The sequence below is a fragment of the Antrostomus carolinensis genome, unplaced genomic scaffold, assembly GCF_000700745.2.
Source record: "Antrostomus carolinensis isolate BGI_N321 unplaced genomic scaffold, ASM70074v2 scaffold6122, whole genome shotgun sequence".
Lineage (NCBI taxonomy): Eukaryota > Metazoa > Chordata > Aves > Caprimulgiformes > Caprimulgidae > Antrostomus > Antrostomus carolinensis.
Window position 1 is genome coordinate 92,216 of NW_010301492.1, and position 19,396 is coordinate 111,611.

Consider the following 19,396-nt stretch of genomic DNA (forward strand, 5'->3'; position numbering starts at 1 on the left):
GCTTCCTGACACCACTCTTTCTCCATTACCACCTTCCCTCTATCCTGAAGGATCTGACACTTCCAAAGAAAAGCACTGCTTCACAGGACAGCTGACAGTGATGGGGGAAGAGGTTCGAGCAGGTATAAATAAGTAGGTCTGTCTTGTCTAACTAGGGCAGGACAAACTGTCACCAGCTCCCTGGGGGTGGTACTGCTGACAGCAGCAAACAGAAATGCAAGTACTCACAGGACATCTGGGTACTGAAGCTGTCACCTCTACCAGGATTAATAAAAAAAGGTATTTTTAAAAGTGACTTCCCAAGATATGCAGAAAGGAGCTCCCATTTCTTCAGGTAAGAACACTGGTGACTGAGTCACTCAACACAAATTTAAACTCCTTAAAAAGTGAGCATGCCCTTCCTTTCCACTCTTCTATTCAAGTGCCATTCATAATGGTACACAGGTACACTTACAGGCCTAGCAAGCCCAACTGTAGCCCTGGTTACATCAAAGCACCTCTCTGACCTCTAGGAATCCCCCAGTTAGGCTCTGGATTGGAGTAAAAATCTCACTGCAATTCTTATCAACACCATTTACATAAGAGACATTGAAACTAGCAGATTACCAGCTAATGTAATAAAGTCCAGTGGGAATAGTTAATAGACTCTGCATCTGGTCAGGAGATACAGCTCATGGTGGGGAACTGCACAGAGCAATAAATGAGAAAGTATCTAATGCTTAAATGCATTGAAAGGAGAAACTGAAAGGCACACATGGCTTCCAACACTCAGAAGTAGTTCAGTTTAAGACATTGTGATAACAAAATTCAACTTAGGCAAGTCTAACATAATGTGAGTGTTTAAAAGACCTGCCAACTGAAAATATCTAGATCATTATATAAAACCCATAAAGTCCAGATTTAAATTCTTCATTAGCAGATTACAGGCACCATGCCTAAAGGAGTGCATTGTGCCTGAAGGAGAACCTTAGTCACAAACAGAACTTTCAAGGGATAAGAACTATCAGCCTATATCTATGCAGAGTGGGAGCTGTATACCCAAATTCTTCACCTATCTGTAGTATCTGTGTCTATGGTTGGACTCTATCTCGCAAGTCTTTTCCAACTGAATGATAATGAATGGTTCTATGATAATCCCATCTTGTGACTGTACTATCTGTAGCGTGGAGTATCATGTATGATGGCAGCATACCATTCACCTACTCTGTACTAAGTCCCAACACAGATAGCTTGGTTGTTAAGTTACACTTTTTATTATTATTCCCCGATTAACTTAAAAAAATCCATGTCTCACTCAATCCAGTTTGACACAAGAGCTCTAGCATAACCCTGGCAAAGCAAATAATCTTTACTTCCCTGCTTTGCACAAAAAAAAATTACAAAATCAAGACTTGTTAGCTATCAGTGCTGCTACTGTACCACCTTCCACTTAAAAAGTGGCCACAAGGTGTCCTCCTTCTTCTGTTTCATGCAAAGAGAACACAGACCAGAGAGACTTGTCTAAGTCACTAAATTGGGCTGAATTCAGGCAATGGGTTTGTGAAGAGGGTTTGCAAGCAGCAAAGCTGTCAGTTCTTTCAGAACTCATTCACATCATTGAACAAGCAGCAAGAGTGCTCCAGGCCTTCCAAGCTAGCTTTTTCATTTGTAGCTTGTGCATCTTCTGCCTTTAAAAAGATTTTCAAAAAGAGCAAGTTCTGCCTCAGAATCAAAGTACTCTTCCCAAGAAATGTATCTGCAACTCTTGCTGCATAAGTAAACATGGCAAAGCCCTCTAGAAAAGCCTTCTAAGGCCTGCATGCTTCTGCCTTCATTCTTAGATTTTGCATAGAAAAACAGGGGGTGGACAGGCAAGACCCACAGGCTGCTTGCTCACAGCTCCTTGTTAATGTGCCATGTTCAACAGAAAGTAAGTCACACTGAAGCTAAAAACCAGGTGTTGTTGTATTGAAGGAAGTCCCCCACAGTCACAGGGTATTTCAGATCCTATTCTACCACTGCTTCTCATCCTTGTTCTTTTCCCCCCAGTTCCAAAAAAATCTGCCCAAGCATGGAACCCAAGAATGCAGCTGATAAAAACTACTCCTTCCAACAATTTCGTGTTAAACACACACTAAGTGTACGAAGTGACTTTGAAAACGTCTTGCTTTATTGGTCTTCCTCAAATTATGATTTGAATAAGGAATAATTTTATTTTTTAAAAAAGCTCTAAGGAAGTTAAGCAGCTACTGAAGCCTATTTTGTTGAAAAATGCTAAATCTGAACCAGGACCCTGTATATTCACATGTGATAGGAGACCCAGTACCTGGTATATTATTTTTATCTGCCACCCTAGACTGGTTTTAGATGATTTTACATGTGTATTAAAATATATTTTATTAAAACAAGATAACAATTAAATGATCAAGAATTAAATGGGCATACCTATTTTTATTACCAAAAAAATCAAACTGATGCGGTTATTTTATTTGTTTTTTTTCTTTTAAAGTTTCATCTTTTATTCACTCATCAAGAGCCAATAAGTTATAAAAATCATAGTAGCTTTTATTTCCTTACTGAAGTAGTCAACAAGATTTTAACTTATTTTTATGCTGACGCAGTAGCACATTAGATCTTTAGAAAGTGTGTATTGGTATTTGTTTTTCCATAGAGTTTCTTCTTAAAAACGCTACCTTTCTTGTGCAGGTTTCCATGAAACCTCTTCCCTGTTATTAGCATAGCACTGCTGTTCCCTCCAGGAGGTTCCAGACACAGTTGGAGCAGCACTCGATGCTCTGCAGGAACATTCAAACCTAGAGAACCAACCCACCAGCCCAGCAGAGCAGCCACTCCACACCACAGCCACCCCAACCCTTTCACCTCACCCACCGCTCTTGAAAGGAAGCCACTAATTACACTGAAGCTCCATGCTGAAGGGAGGGGCAATGATTCCATTTGAGAGATGTTAAACCAAATATTTTTGTATTTAATTAAGAGTTCCAGAAGGTTAAAACCATAGACAAATGCACAGAACTCCTGTCAGTGACAATGAACTGAGACAGCAACATTGTCATTCCCGTGCTTTGAACAGTGTCTAAAGCAACTTCTAAACAAGAACAATTTGGGATACTCATGTAGAACTTAAACAGTGATTTTTGTTTGCTTTACCTAGTATGAAGGTGTTTCAAATGTTTCAGTAACTTATAACTAGTCTCACAGTTGCCATTTTCCCATCTGCTTTTCATAAGCAGATATTTTGCTTAGTATACCAATAATAGATTTTCTCCCCCCAATAACAGTGCAATCTAGTTTTCATGGTAACACACAAAAGCATTCTAGTCTTGCTCCTCTTCATCCCCATCTTCATCTTCATCTCCTTGATCTCCAGATTCAATATCATCTTCATCTTCAACCTGAAATTAAGGAAGATCTGTTGTGAGCAGTAATATCCCTTACTGTGATCCAACCTTTTGAAGGCAAATGACAAGGGAGTGAAAATAAGCTTAAAGCTAACCTAAAATAATCATACTGTATCAATTAGCACTTAATAAAGACAAACATCATCTTGTAATGTCACACAATTTAAATTCTCTGCTAAGGATGCCTGACTACTGGGAACAGCAGCCTCCACTCCACACCATCAGGTCTGCCCTGTACATTCAAGTAAGCAACTGGGTACGTGCTTCAGTTTCCCGTACAATTGTGGGAACTAAACCCTACTACCAAAATGTAATCCTTCCTTTAATAAGGACTGGATAAAAGACAGAATGATTCTCTTGATAGGAAACTCAGATTCTAGCCTGATGTTCAGCCACAACCACAGCACAACAGCAAGTAACATCCATTTCAGTCACACATCCAGCTGTGAGTCACAAGGATTCTTGAAAGAAACCACCCATTAGGGTCCCAGAAACTGCCCTGACACTCTACAGCACTGCCCAAGCAGCAGACTAAAGCTTTCTAGTCAGCAGCCAGGATCAGCTGCAGCAAGGCCAGGCACCTAGTCAGGTATTGCTCCACACATACCCATGACAAGCATGACTTCCTCACAGGAGTTTGGCAGGTACCTCTCAAAATCTCTAAGCTGAACACTTCTTTCAAGAGGCAGTTATCTTTTATTGCTGGCTGCCAACAGAAGTTCAGGAAGCCACTCTGGTAGATTGAACAGACCTCTATTTATAGAAAGATGCCACACCAGACTTACTAGATCAAGTATTGCCATACTCAGACCTGCCCTTCAGACCCAAGAGCTCATAGGACCCATTGTTTTCCTTACCGGTACACCGAGATCCTTCAATTTTATCTTCAGTGCAGATAGTTTCTGATCCTGATCAGCCAAAAGCACCAGAAGATCATCTTGTTCTTTCTTTGATTCTGCAACTTCTTGCTGAAGCTTACTTTTCTCATCTTGCAATATAGCAACTGTACTACTGGATGAATCCAGATGCTGTTTTAGTGTTTCTTTTTCCTCAGAAAGGGCTTTGACTTCATTCTGGCAACAGGAAAAATCCCACAACAAGTTACACCATAAGCATAGTAACAGCTGAAAGCTTTGTTTCATACAGACACATTCCATACACTACCTGTAACAGCTCCAACCCCACCAAGTGCCCTGTGGCCTTGCTCTCACACACTTCCTTACCCAAACTCCCCTTATTACCAACCAGGAATAGGTTGGGTAGAAGTCTTAACATTGGCTACCTTCCTCCCAGCCATAGTGGACTGTCTGTGTCAGAGTGAATCTATTTCCTAGACTGTTCTTAACCAACTCCTTGAAGGCAGGCAAGGCCTACATTTCCCAAGTGAAAAATGAAGGAGGAGATGGATCCAGCTTCCCCTTCCTAGTCTGAAACACTTAAGATGCTGAGGAAACAAAAGACTTCCACCCAAAGCCTTTCCTATCATAGAAGTCCTCCTAACTGAAGGCTGAGTATCAAGTGACTTGGTTTAGTGTTCATCCACTACCAACCTTCAATTCTTTTATTTCTTGCTGAAGTTGTCCCTCTAATTCAGAGTTGTTTACTGCTGCTACACAGCTGTCTGCTAACACAGGATCTGCAGTTGTATTCTGTGGACAAGAAATTCAGTATCAGAGCACTCACATACACAGACAGGAAGCTAAGACATTATGCAGTCAGTTGTAGAATTTAAAAGCATATTTTCTTCTTACCAGCTAATGGCTGGTTTTGAGGACACAATCACATCTATTTAGCTATTCTGTAAGGCTTTATTGGCTTATATTTTCTAAACACAGCTAAAAAAAGCTCTGAAGCCTTTGGAGGTCTGCACAGACAGGTGTGCCTACCATTTGCCATTTAACTATATGTCAGCTTTGAAATTAGTATCCTCAACTGTTAGTAAGAATTATGATCTCTAACACACATGATATCATGCATTTGTGTCTCACAAGAGACTATTTCCTTTGATCAGGGTATAAGCTTAAAACACTGAGTAGCTGCTATTCCTCTGTTTAAAAATACCAAGGACCAACAGCCTCACAGAGCACAAACTTGACTGGATGCCCCCCCTTTCCTCATGAAGGATTTACCCAGGCAATGCATTACTTCATTTAAAACACTGTTGGTGTCACTTCCTAATGTGTATTTTTAAAACAAGCTTAGTTTAGGACAGTAGCTACAGACAGCACAAGCAGGAAAGCAAAGTCTTCAAGATTTAGTCCCCAGAGAGAAAATAAGGAGCTTTTTCACTGGTACCATTAGTTGTAGCTTTTGATTCTCAATCTGAAGCTTAGAGATTTCTGCAGACTGTAGTTGTATCTGACTCCTGAGCATTTCCAGTTCCTTTGGGAAACAAAGACAAAACATACTCTTAAGTTAATTTGATAAAGCAAGGTAGTTAAATTTTATTTAAGTTAAATAGCAACAGACTAACTGCTTCATACTAGCATACGCAAGAGGAAAGCTGCACCTCTCTCTCAATGAGAGCACAGCAACCGTTTCTCTAGAAGACAAAACTAGTCAGCAACATGCACCATTTTCTGCCCTGCTCTTACAAACTCTTTTCTGTGGAATGCCCAACCAAGGCACCTGTCCAAGCCTCAGCTGTGCTTATAAAGGTCACACCACTATCACTCCCATTAGCATCCTCTACACAACACCATTCTTGGGGCAGAAACCCATTCTGACTTAGCAATCTAGGTATCATTAGTTCTGTAATCAGAGAAACTCCAATAGGTATTTTTTTGAGCAACAGCTACCTTAAATTATTGAAACTGCAGATCTTTAAACACTATGCTGTAAATCTAATACCTGGAAGCATTCATAATAAAGATATGTTTTGCAATGGATAAAAAGATTTTGTAAGTCTGAAGAGTCAGTTGAAGTGTGTTCTGCTGGCTCAAACCTGCTTAGCAAAAACAAATTACTCCTTTTTGGATGCATAATCTTGATGCTCCAAGATTAGTGATCATCATCACATAAAGATGCACCATTAAAAACATCAACATGCTCAGGACTCGATGGTCATCCCTGTAAGTGTGACAAAGCTCCCTTCCCATCCCAGGCTACCACCGTGTACTGCAGCTTTGCTGAAATACCACAAGTTCACCTTCTGTAGTTCATTATTGAGCTCCAAGCCACCAGATTTGCTGGTCTGTGAAGACTGCTCTGTTGTTCCCATCTCCAACTGTGAAGATTTCTGTAATAGCAACAGGAAAATCAGCTATAGAACTCAGACTAAATAGTCATGTCAGAACATAAAGCAAACTGTGTGCTTGCATGATCAGTGTTCCCGGAGTAGGTGCAAACAGGTTAAGAAATGCACAAAGCTCTCTGATTACACAAGAGCAGCTGGATGTTCTCCTCTAAGATTGATGCAAAAGCTCACCAATTTAAATGCAGAAGACATGCACAAAATAAAAGCAGTGTGTGCCCTCCTGCATTTTGGCAAACAGGCCACCAAACACAGGCCATCATAAGTATGTCTTAAGCATTACCCTCCTAAGCTTCCAGGAGATACCGACCATTTTTCCTCACCCAATACATGCTAAAACCCACAGATTCTATAGTCAGCTGCACATATTACTCTTGGGAAGAGTGTGAAGCAGAAAAGGCTCTGCTCAAGCCGTCTCCCACCATACTTCCTATTATCAGCACAGTATCAGTTGTGATTGCTTGACTGCCATCATAATGAGGACTTACACAGCTTAAGGCAAACTACATTTGAAAACAGGAAATGGAAGCCACATCAAGATCTGCCACGTTAGTTATTGCTTACCAATTTTTCAATCACAGAATCCTTTTCCTTTAACTGCCCTTGCAGTAGTTCATGCTTGTTTTTCCATTCTTCCAACTCCTCTTTCAATTTGCTCACTTCTTCTGTCTGAATACCATTCATCTGAAACGTATCACTGTGGGAATTATGATGTTGAGTGTCCTTTCCTAAAAGACAGAGAGTATAACAAAGGTCACAAACCTCAACATCATTTTGAAGTTAGCTTCAAACACACTAATTAAAGTATTTATTGCCCATCCTCCTCCTGCTCTGCAGGGCAATACAAGCCACTCTAACTCAAGAACCAAAGCAAAGTGTTTAAAAATCTCTATCAAAAGTTGAATAAATAGCTTGGATTTGCCATTCCTCCAACTACGTATTTGTGGCTGTCCCTGCACGCTGCTTCAGTCATTTAGTTCATCCAAAGCAGGTTTATAGACAAATCATTCTAGAGAGGAAGGACAATTATTTCCTTATGTATTTTTAAATCATAAAAAATACTGAAGGTAGGATTACTTTTTGAAATCTTGTCATATACAGCTTATCAGGCATGCTGACCTTGGAATAACTTGAATATACTGTCCTGATTTAAGCATTCAGTTTGCAATCTCTCTAGTGACAGCAATAGGCCTCATCTTGTACATCTGCCATTCCACAACCCTTCCCTAATTCATGCTTTCATTCACAGACCCTAACTTCAACACACACCACAACCCATCTCTTCATGTTCTAAGTCTGAACAGGCAATGACTGTTTTGGACTAAAGAAACTAAAGGTCAGAAGCTATTGTTCATCACAGTGCTTCTGTGTGTTCATGGAAGTGAACTGTCTGGCCTACAGCGGTCATCTTCAGGCCCTGGTTTTCCCCCTGAGCAGGCCTACGTGGCAGGTAAGCCTGAGATCAACTGCTCAAATGGATCTTGCAGAAAACTGAACTTTTTTCAAGAGACCCAATACTTGAGCACAAAGCAAGAAAAAATTATGCCTCATTCATATTTTCAAGTTGTCCTCTCACTTCTTACTGTGCTTTATTCTGCAAGATTCAAGGCTCTCAAAACAAAGCCTAGTATTATTAAATAATGAAGCAAATCTGATGCGTCAACAAAAGTGTCTGCAGTGCTCAATATCAATTTGGAAAAAGTGTATTTATCTCTATGGGAAGTTTTCATACGCTGCAGAACATATAACAGCATGCTTGAAGTGACAGAAGATTGTCTTCTGGAGCTGTTCTGTAGCTTGCCATAAATCACTGGATCTTTGCACTAGCAAGACTATTTACTATTATACTTTCTGAAGCCTACCTAGCTGTACTTTAAGGAGATTATATTGGTCCTTATGCTGTTGGATCTGCGACACTTGCTGTGTAACTGTTGCTTGGAGCTGTTCATTTTGAGATGTTAAAGTGTTAACTCGTTGTTTTAATTCTTCAAGCTCCTGATCCTGTGACAAGAAAAAAGGCACTTAGAATAATAATGCTTTTGAATACAATACTGTCAGGAAGGCAAAAAAAAGACAGAAAAATCTTAACTCTAGCAGTATACATGATTGGTTAGTGACACTGTCAGTGCTGCCTGACAGATGAGGAGAAAAGCCTCATGCAAACCTAAACAGCTATTCCTAGGAAAAAAAGCCTGGAGAGACAGAAGCAGCCTGTCACACCAGACCAATACCTTCCAAATCTTTGTAAAGATACCTCCAGAATCCCCATACCAGGGACAGCAGGACAAAGAAAAAGGAAATAACTGAATTTGATTATTGTAATTTCTCCTCATCACCCCAAAGCCTGCAAGCATTTGGTCCACTTCAAGAGTCTTTAAAGTAGTCATGGCAATTGCAGTCATCACATGCTCAGTAAAGCCTGACTGAAAGTTCAGAAGTGCCCTTAATTCCACATGTACCACTCTATTCTGTGTCCCTTCCAGATCCCTGAACTAAAAACCTCTGCTTCAGTTCCCCATTAGCTATTTAAGTTAATTAGCTTTGCTCCTCTACTTCACAATCTAAGCTGTGGCAACAAAACAAGTGAACTACTGTTGAGGAAAAAAAATATTTTGAGAGTCCAGCCAGAGCAGGTATACCCACACTTCACTGACAAACATCACCACTTCATTCAGCTGTGTTTCATCTGTCATCTTTTCAAAGGGGAGAGCACAGAATTAAGAATTGCATCTCTGAGAAGGGCTGCAAGTTCTGCATTTGAAAATAAACACTTAAAACACAGGAAAGAGCAGATGTACTCTAGGAAAATCATTAAACTTAACCAGTATTCTAAACACTGGCATTTCAGTTGAACCAGAAATTCTCGGCTTAAGTTTTTTCAGAAGTGTTTCTGCATTGCTAGATTCCTTGCTACTTATTTTGGAACATGGGGTATCAAACTGTACTACGGTGCCTCCAAAAGCCAGAAGAAACAACTTCTGGAGGCACATGTACAGCATAATTCATTCTTACCTGCTCTCTAATGACTTTTTTGTAGTGAGTCACAATGTTGTCATGCTGTTCCAATGTCTTCTTGACCTCCTCCTCCTTTTTATCTTCCTCACTGGACTTGTAAATAGCTTTACTTATGACACCTGCCAAAAACAGTTTCTGTCAACTAACACCCAGTTCACATCTTTTTTTTGTCCTCAAAACAGTCCTCACCCAGTTTAACTGAGTTCATGGCATTAGAAACTCAACCTGCAGTTTAAAAACAGCAGTTGTCACAAACAGGTTTAAGAAAACAGGAAATAGCAATTTTTTTTTTAAAGCAAGGGTTGCACACTTACTGTTTTACAGTTTCAGAAAAGCAAATGGGTGTTTTGAGTCCCCCCCATCAGAAAAGATACATTTTACTTGCGTTATGGCTCTAGGACAACTCTTGCCCAAGCAGCTGTGCAAATAAGTGACAGACTTATGATTACAAGGGCGACGTGCAGAAGAAACGTGATGGGGCAAAACCGTCTTTACTATTGTTGCTTCAAGGTTTTCCCTTCTCCAGACTGATTTAAGTTGGGCAACATTAATAGACAGGATGATGACAATCTGTCTCTTTTGTGAAGAGCAGAAAACACTAAATAAAGCCCTTATAATTTTTTAACAGTCCAGGAAATTCAGCATTCATCATTGTAATGAATCAGAAACAGCAAACACCTAGGTTGCTTGCTTCCATGAATCAAGCTTCTACGACCACCGCATGTGCTCAATACTTCAGTGTCTATTTGAGCACAGGTAAATACACCTCTTGGCTACAGTGTGATAACTCACAGCATGCACCAAGAATTATTTCACCTAGGAATATCAAGTTATCCAATTAGTACAAGCCCTGATTATGGTCTTGTACTGGGAGTAATTTTACTAAATACTTGGAACTGCAAGCTTGAGTATGATTCCTTACAGCTATAACTAAGACATTTTTCAGAATGGTCTATTTTGGTACTGTAACAATACTTTTAACAAGGCTATATTGAGCATATTTAGTAGCTCAGTCATCAGTTCATCACAAAAAACTCAAGATATGAACATAACATCTCACCTTCTAATTCCTTTACAAGTTTGGTAAATTCATGATCAAACATCATGTGGTCAGGGCTAGAAAAACTAGGCTGTGGTTTCTGAGCAGCTCTGGAATAAAGTTCATGTTTGCTAATGAAGCCAAGCTTCTCAATGAAGTTCTCCCTGCCAATCCTCTTCTCAATCAGCTGTTTCAGCTTCTCTCTAAAAGGAACAGACAAATCAATCACAGTGCAACACTTGAAAAGAAGTTAACCCCTTCCTCCTTCAGGGTGGTTTTTGCAGGTACAACTCTGATTATTTGTCTCAAATCTTAACCACACTAGATGTTTTGCTTTCAAGATGCAGGTTTTCAGTTGCCACTGACACCTGTTCTCAGCCCAAGAATACACAGGTTAGGAGGACCTATGTAAAAAACCTGTCTGCCTTGTCTAGCTGGAGGTGGGTCAGTTATTTTGCATCCCATAAGGAACATGCATTGACTGCACTGCCTCTGTTAAAAGCCCCTTAAACCCCCACCTGCCATTCACAGAACCTTTCCCTCTTATTTCTACTTCATACTTACTTCCTGTAGTTTTCAAGGGAATTGTCATTGTAGTAGATGGAAATGCCAAGCAAAAGCGCACACAGGCCTTGGACAAGCTGCTCCTCTTCTCCAAGGTTTTCAGCTATCTGCCCTGTGAGCTAGAGCTCTTGTTAAGGATATTTCAGATGTTTCATAAGCAGAAGACATGTAACATACTTCTCCCTGTATAAATTCCCAGTTAAAATTCTTTTCACATGTAAAACCAAGCTTTATTAAGGAAGTAGGCAAAACAGCTGACAAAACCCTCACAAAGCCAGCTCCTATTTTGAAGGACCTGTGTAATCAGTGGTTTCTCTGAAATTTCTTTTCTCAGTAACTGTCTGCTTAACCAAAGAGATTTAGTTGTTCCAAAACAGACTTTCAGTTTAGATAAGGTGACAGTTTAGCCTTGTGTACTTTCATCAGATTTTTTTCTTGAAAAGCAAGCATAGAAATAAGCTTCAACAGAAGTAGGAAGCGTTCTTCTAGCTCTTGGGTACAAGCGTAAGTCACACTAAAAATATCAATGGGCTTGTCACAATGAAAAATACGCTTTGCTGTCAAAATGACAAAGCTTTCTGCTGTACTTTAGTTTACATGCACATCTTATAGACAGGTCAGCACACACAGAGCACTGTCAGCAAAAGGCTGCTTATATCTCTTGCCCCAATGCATTTTCTTTGATGTCATGCAGTATCCCTGCAAACTGATCTAGATAAACATTTAACTTGAACATGAATAATCCAAGTAATTTCTAGGCAAGCGGTTGCACTCTGCAAGCAGGTCAAGGATACAAAAGGTACATTGGCTGGGTTGTGAAGGAAGTGGGTGACAGCAATGGAGCAGTTGCTTAGCCAAGTGCAAAGCAACATCAGTAGTCCAACCCTGGTCTGTACTTTGCTGCCCTGAAAAGAATAATACCCCCCATCGTTATCATTCCACAGTGGAGGACTAAAATACCAAAAAAAGCTGTACTGATTCAGAACTCACCCACTTTCAGCTCATTTTAAAAACAAGTCATGCCTTTCAAAAATACCCATTTGTTAGTTATACTGAACACAGCTTTAGTGCTTTGATGAAACAGGAATTAAACCATTCATATTTAACTGTTTTCAGAGCAAAACAACAAGCAACACAGATGTGAAATATGACTCAATGCAAATTAGCACCCATATAAAATCATAAATTAGTTCTGCATTTATAATTAATACTTGGGTAACAAAGGAACATACACACAATCCCTGTAAAGAGCAAACAAAGTGTAAATTAAGTCAGGTGAGTATTCCCTATAAAGAGAGATGCATCACTAAGACTTACACTGCTGACTAAAAATTGCCATGTGTTCCTAATGTTATTTACTAAGTAAAAATAGGAAATTAAGAAGTGGCTTTTGGTTCATGCAAAATATGCACATTAAGCCAGCAAGAGAAATGCTAACTGCAGTATTTGTGAAAATTAGTTTTCATCTCCAAGTTGACTGTCTTCTCAATTTGTTCCCCTTGTCTTTGCTGCAGATATTGTGGGCACAGCAGCATCCAGGCAGCCAAACATCTCTTCTGAGAGTCAACATTCAGAAGGCAACCAAGAAAAGCGTTCCCTGCGTGGAAAACTGAACTTCATACAAGGACCTAATAAATTAGGTAAATTAACTGGAAGCTAAATTTAAGTCTCAAAGGCAAGATGAGGCATATAGAACTGCTTGGATACCTTCAAAAGGGAGCGAGAAAATACACCGGAATGAGTGGCCACAGAGATCAAGACAGTGGCAAAATGGAGAAGTATTCATCAACAACAAATAAAGAGTCTGTGCTTGAGAGTTATCTGCACTTGAGACACTGAACTTCCATCCTTGTCTCCAAAAACCCCTATGCTTTTGAGTTGAAGACAGCATTGTCTAACTTCAGCTAAGCATTTGAAGAAAAAAAAAAAAAAGCCCCTCAGGGTCTTTTACTAATCCACTTTGCTCATCAAAACAGCCAGTGAGCAGCAGTCTGGCAAGAAGCTTCTCTGTAGCAGGTTCCCAGCTGCCACTGCAGACCACAGGACAGACAGAAACTGAGTCTAGCAACTCTGGAAGAAAATACCAAGTTCTAAAGAAACTGCATTCGAGGACTTCCTTCTGAGGTGCTGTGATTTGCTGCAGTCTATCACTAAGACAAAACTATCTCCTTAAAGAAGGACAACACAGATTGCAGATATCAAGAGTGTAGCAGCCATCCCTAATGCTGCAGCCATAGGAAAGGGAGCGTCTGGCCCTTTTTCATCCTTATCATCATCATTACTTCCAGAGACCTAAGTGAAGTGTGTTGGAACAGCAGAGAAGACAGCCATCAGCACCAAGTGCACAGCTCCTCCCTGCTGTATTTCACTGTGAGTACTACATGCCCTCTTAGCAGCCATTGTTTAGTCTTTGCTATAAGGTTTGTCTGCAGCTTTTTTGAGACCCTGCCATGCTGTTTTATTAACACACAGATTATCCCTCTTACTGCTACCCTTCTAGCTGAAGGCCACAACTGGTTTCCACTGCCCCAGACCTCACTGCATATTGCCTAGTCACCACCAAACCTGACTCTCCTCTTGCTCTCTCCTTTCCTTCCGACTGGCTCATGTAGCTTTCCCCATCACCACTGGGCCTTTCCCTTACCCACCTTGTACTTGGCAATTAGTTAACAACTTGCATGCAACACAATACTTTCAGATCTCTGTTTATGAGGCAACATTTATTTCCAAGACAGTCTAATGACAAGACATATTTAAGATGTTCACTAGCACAGCAGGTTTACCCACAAAGGCAAGACAGGATGCCCAAAGAGCTGTCTCACTACTTTTTATTACCTGTAAGGTAAGGCTAAGCACTGCGTTAACACTCCAGTCTTCAGGTGAAGCATAAATTGCAAACAAGGTGACAAACCATAGGTCTTACAAGCTCATACAGAAAATCATCTGCCACACCACACTGGTGTACTGAACAGCAATAGCATTGTCTTGTCCAACAGCTTAGTTGAAGAACCTGCTGACCACACAGGCCCTTGTTGCTATACTGAAGCATCTAGACAGGCTCTTTACTTCCTCACTGCCACCTCGCTGAACTACAGGGTCACTAAAGTTGAGGGGTACCCTGGAAATCACGTAGGCCATACCCTGCTTTAGCATTAGAGCACTGCAAAATCACCAGTTCTGCCCAAATTCCTTCCAGATTAGATGCAGTAACAGCCTCATGACACTGCCAACTGTATAAATTCACCTGCCATAGAAAGCCCTTTGGGGAAACATGTCCTTAACACTGCAGCACTGAAGGGTGGAGTGTCCTTGCATGCATTGGATGAATAGAACATCCATCTTCCACACTTGCAGCATGCCCTTACCTGCAAGTACCATTGTTAGACAGGGAAACTGCCCTTTTTTCCCCCCAATCATCTCCTTACACATGAGACTGCTTCAGAACTGCCAAGAACACCTTTTCCCCAGTCCTTCCTCTCTAGAGGGAGAGCTGTGCCCTTCCCTAGGCTCACCCTTAAAGTCTCTAGCAAACCTTAAGTCACTTGATTCCCAACTCCACCAAGCTCCTATTTCTACAAATGCCAGACTTGGCTACACTTAATCAGTTTAATTGCTGACAGCCCACATTTAATCCCCCAGTAACCACCCATACCATGCTGCTTTCACCCTTCTGGGATAGAAGAAAGTTACTCGGAGCAACTAGAACCATTCCAAGGAAGTTAAATTTGAGTAATTGCTGACAAAATGGCTATGACACCCAATATCTGCACAAAGACATCAGTCACAACAACTTACAATGTATAAAAACATCAAGTCAATTCTCCTATAACTGAACAAAAAGAAATGCTTCAAACAGAACAGGCAAGCAACACTAGAAACCCTTTTTTGCCTCACTTACATTTACAAATGCTGGCTTTTATTGTCCTAACACTATTAGCCAGTTCATATGCACTGGGAAAAATAACCACTGTAACTGGTAGTCTTGCCCTGCAGCACATTGACACATCTCGGGCTTCTTAAGAGAACACTGCTAGAAGTGTCACTTTTCATGTCAGAAATGCAGTTACTTTTGCTTGTGTGACCTGGCATTTACAGCACATGTCATCTGCTAGAAGAAGTTGCAAACCACATTTATTCTCTAGCACACCTTGCTATTCTGAGGTCAAATTAACATATTCTGCCTAAGGATTTCCACAGAGTCCAAAACACCCTCTCTAAGAAAAAGTCACACACAGCTATTTTCTAGACACACCATGATAGCTGCTGCTGTGATAGATGACAGCTCTCCACAGCTGCTGTTCTGTAGTTCAGCGCTAGAAACAGTACAACCCCACTCCTCAGGACAACTGTCATAAACATGGTAAATGAAGCAGACAACTCCACGGCAGTCATACTTCAGAATTGTTTTCTCTGCCACCAATAACCAACTTAGCAGCACTTGAAATAACACAGCCTCAAAGTCCAACAACTCACTTCAGGGGTCATTAGCTACTAATGAGATCCCTGCTCTTCACAACTAGTAGCTCCAAGGTTAAAACTTCTGCTGGTAAGTAGAACATACGAAGTGGCCAGAAGGCAGGTTAAACACGGTTTTAATTTTAGCAGTCAGGAAATCAGCAGCATGTTCCCACTTCAGACTGTCCCAGCTGTTTCCTACAGGCCAGCCTGAGAAAACAGCATTTCTAACAATTTCAATTTCTCTTACAAGAAAGTGCATCTGTTATGTGAACAGAGAGTGAATGAGTTCACCCCACTGGAAAGAAAGCACCCGTGCTACCCAAGATCTTTATCCCGTAGGTTTGTGGAGCACCCCCAGAGAATGCCCTGGAGACACAGAAGGAGCTTGTTATGCTAGGAAATAACCCAAACCCAACCGCAACACATAGCTGTAAGTGGAAACACGTCAAAAAGCAGTTAAAAGAAAATCTTCCCAGCAAAACCCAAGACAAAAGGAAAAGGCCTGCTTTTGGCAAGAAAATGCCGAAGCTGTGCCAAAAAATACATACCCGTCTGTCGATCTTATCACCCTGCAAGTTACACACATATTACTTGAGAACCTTGAAGTGGAACACATCTCAAACATCCCCCCAAAGTTTGAGTCCCTTGTATCATTCAAGGCTAAAGAGTCACAGGCAGTTTTACTGACTCAAATTTACCTTAGACAAAAATGCTGGGAAAAGGATATAAAGGAGTACTGCCTATTTTGAGGTAAAGCAGATGAAAAAAGTCACATGAATAAATTCAAATTTCCAGCATTCTGCTATTACTCTCAACTGCAGGAAAGTCCAATTGCTGCCAGAGTTCACTAGCTCTTTATTACAACCATTCGGGGAAAAAATACGCATAACAGCAGCAAATGTTGCAAAGTAGCATGGGCTCAGAGTTGAAGTTCACTCACTTGTCATTTACAAAGCCAAGTGTTGACATGTGGAATAAATTAAAAAATGCTTTTAGTTTTGAATAGCAAACCCAACTGCAATCAGTACATGAAAGCCTGGTATTGAAAAGATGTTTCAAGATAGCAGTTACAGGTGAAATACTAACCAGGCACTTCTTCAGCAAGAAAATGTCAATGGGGAGCCTGCCAGCTGTCTTGTCTTTTAAACCAAGTTTAAGTTGTAGATGCTTTAGGACCCAGAGTAGGCAACATCAAGCAGCAATCACTGATGAAAAAGCCAAATTTGCTGCTTTTCTCCTCCCTCTGAAGCAAAGTGCTTTAAGTAAAGCTTAAAAACCCATCAGCAGGAGAGAGAATCCTCTTTCTCTTTAAGCTAACACTCATGGCTTCCTGCCACGCACCTGCACTAGAGCAGCATTCTTCCTGGATACCCAGAGTTGTAACCCAAAGCAGGGGGCAGTCGGTGCCTACCTGTGAGAGGATGTTGGTGCACTGCTGCAGCAGCGACACCGGCGGGTTGCCGATGCTCGTGGCTAGCTGAACTCTGAGGAGCTGCTCTTTCAGAGTGGCGTTTTCCTGTAACGCGTGGGCCAGGGCCACAGCAGCACACCAGTTTGAGAGAGAGTCCGTGGAAAAGAGGCCCCCACAGAGCAGCTGACCCGCTGAGACAGAGTTACCTGTAGCTACCAGAAAAGCCAAGGGGTATAAGTGAGATTCAAACAAGCCACAAAACCAGCAACATATTTAAGACACAAGCATACAGTTAAAACCCAGAAAAATGAAACTAGTTAAGTTTGAGATAAATTGAAACCAAATCATCTTGCTTGGATCAGACACTCAAAGGCAGGTAAATAAATTGTGCTAGTTTACAGCTCAGGGCAGAGACGTTAGCTTTGCGTACCGTCAATAGTAGATGGCAGAAGCGTTGAAACGATTTCCCCTTGTCCTTTTTGGTTTTTGTATAAAAAGCACTGGAAACAATAGAGAACAGCACAACGTAGCACAAAAGGCTGCCTTTCGTTTACCATAGACATCAGAAGTACTACAATTGCAGGCCTGTTTGGCAAGGAGAGAGAAAAACCATTAGGACAAAGTCATAAACGAAGACAACTGCAGATACATAATCTGTAATGTTCTCTCCAGATAAAGAAACTTTTGCCTACTCCATCTATTACCATTTCAAACATTTGAGTAAAAGCTTTGATTCCAATACCAAAGTTTCCCAGTTAGTTAAAACACAAAACAGTAGATTCATTATATGTGACTGCAAGGAGCCCGAGTTGCTCTGCAATATTTTCATTTCCCATCGAGTCCCCTCCTGCTCCCTGCTAGCTTCAATAATGCTGTAGAAGATGCCACCTCGTAAGGCCACCAGCAACTCATAATACAGAATGGCTTTTTTCTACCCTCACCCCCATATTCAAATACTGGGATTAAGATCACATGAAGCTAACACCTGCTGATTCCCAGTATGAGTAAATATCAATTACCTGCCTATTCCCCTAGCCTCTGAATTCTTCTGTAGACTGTCCTCTGGCTGACAGCAGCAGCTCATCCCAAACTAAGAATTTCTCAGCTATTGCTCATTGGCTTTTCAGGTACCACATAACAAATAAAATCAGCTCCAGGCCTCATCTCTGTGGAAACACACCTGACACCTTCCTGCTCTATCTAATGCACCCAACATGAACTTGAAGCCGTTGCTCTGTATCATAATTCCAAACTGAATTTAGACAATCCTTTGGATTAGACTGCCATTGCCCATACCAATACATCATTACCTAACAAAGTTAAACACTTTTCTTCCTCTACCTTGGTGGATTAGAAGGTGCATTTACAGAGGCAAAGTAGTCTTGATTCATCTGGCATCCTCGAATGACCTCTGATACAGTGTTAATGGTCTACAGAAAGGGCAGAGAAAAAAATTAATAGTTAAGTGTGAGCCATAATCTACTATCTAGGTCACTCAAAATTATTCAAGATCACCCTGACAGCTCAGTATTGAAAAAACAAAGACCAAGTCTCAGCATAGGGATTTATTTCAATAAAACCATTTCAAACTAAATCCGAACAGCTAACAGTTGTGAAGCATGCTGAGCCAAGGGTAAGGGACACAAAGCTCAGATGGCTCTTTCTTACCCACTTATCTCCAACTTAATTTTCTATGTCAGGTCAGTTTTGCTATGACAGCCAGTTAAACTGGACATTTTAGAGAATTCAAAAGCGGTGAAACCTCTGAAATGCATCTTTGAAGAGATAAAAGCATTGGAACAGAGATAGTGCCAAAGGAACCAGTCTACACTCAATGTAAGGACATCATTTTATCACAGGGAAAATCATCTTACACTGCTGATAGGCCTTTCTAGAAGCTGGAAATCCCTCACCATTGGAAACTTGCCGAGTCACAATACTTCTAGACTCTCTCAAAAGAAAAAAAAACACCAACAAATAAACCACCCCTAAACCAGGGAAAGACACTGTGGGCTATGTTAAAATCCAACAGGAAAAAAAATGCAAATCCAAATACTTTCTGGTTGCAGACTAAAAGACTATCTTGCATTTACATTGCCCACACTAGAAACTGACATCTCTGGCATCTGAAATTCTTAGCAAATACTATAATTTCAGTCAGTCTCTGCAGCAACTAGTTATCTCTGTAGATTCCTGCTTTCACCCATTTAGTTGCCCCCATCCTTACATCTATTTGCTCCCTCTTACTTCTGTCAGGA

General features: G+C 40.8%; 1 protein-coding gene across 1 annotated transcript in view; it reads right to left on the bottom strand.

Moving 5' to 3' along the window:
• Positions 1-3,314: 3,314 nt before the first annotated feature.
• The window catches only part of USO1 (USO1 vesicle transport factor), a 34,415-nt gene continuing 18,333 nt past the window's right edge, over positions 3,315-19,396 (bottom strand). The window contains exons 11-25 of the mRNA XM_029083895.1: positions 18,480-18,568; positions 17,569-17,723; positions 17,139-17,350; positions 16,276-16,296; positions 12,064-12,174; positions 11,270-11,388; positions 10,727-10,908; positions 9,664-9,785; positions 8,514-8,652; positions 7,216-7,379; positions 6,547-6,636; positions 5,694-5,780; positions 4,949-5,047; positions 4,256-4,471; positions 3,315-3,392 (exon numbers count right to left, since the gene is read on the bottom strand). Coding sequence (XP_028939728.1) covers positions 3,315-3,392; positions 4,256-4,471; positions 4,949-5,047; positions 5,694-5,780; positions 6,547-6,636; positions 7,216-7,379; positions 8,514-8,652; positions 9,664-9,785; positions 10,727-10,908; positions 11,270-11,388; positions 12,064-12,174; positions 16,276-16,296; positions 17,139-17,350; positions 17,569-17,723; positions 18,480-18,568 — 1,884 coding nt within the window. The remainder of the gene's footprint in view (positions 3,393-4,255; positions 4,472-4,948; positions 5,048-5,693; positions 5,781-6,546; positions 6,637-7,215; positions 7,380-8,513; positions 8,653-9,663; positions 9,786-10,726; positions 10,909-11,269; positions 11,389-12,063; positions 12,175-16,275; positions 16,297-17,138; positions 17,351-17,568; positions 17,724-18,479; positions 18,569-19,396) is intronic.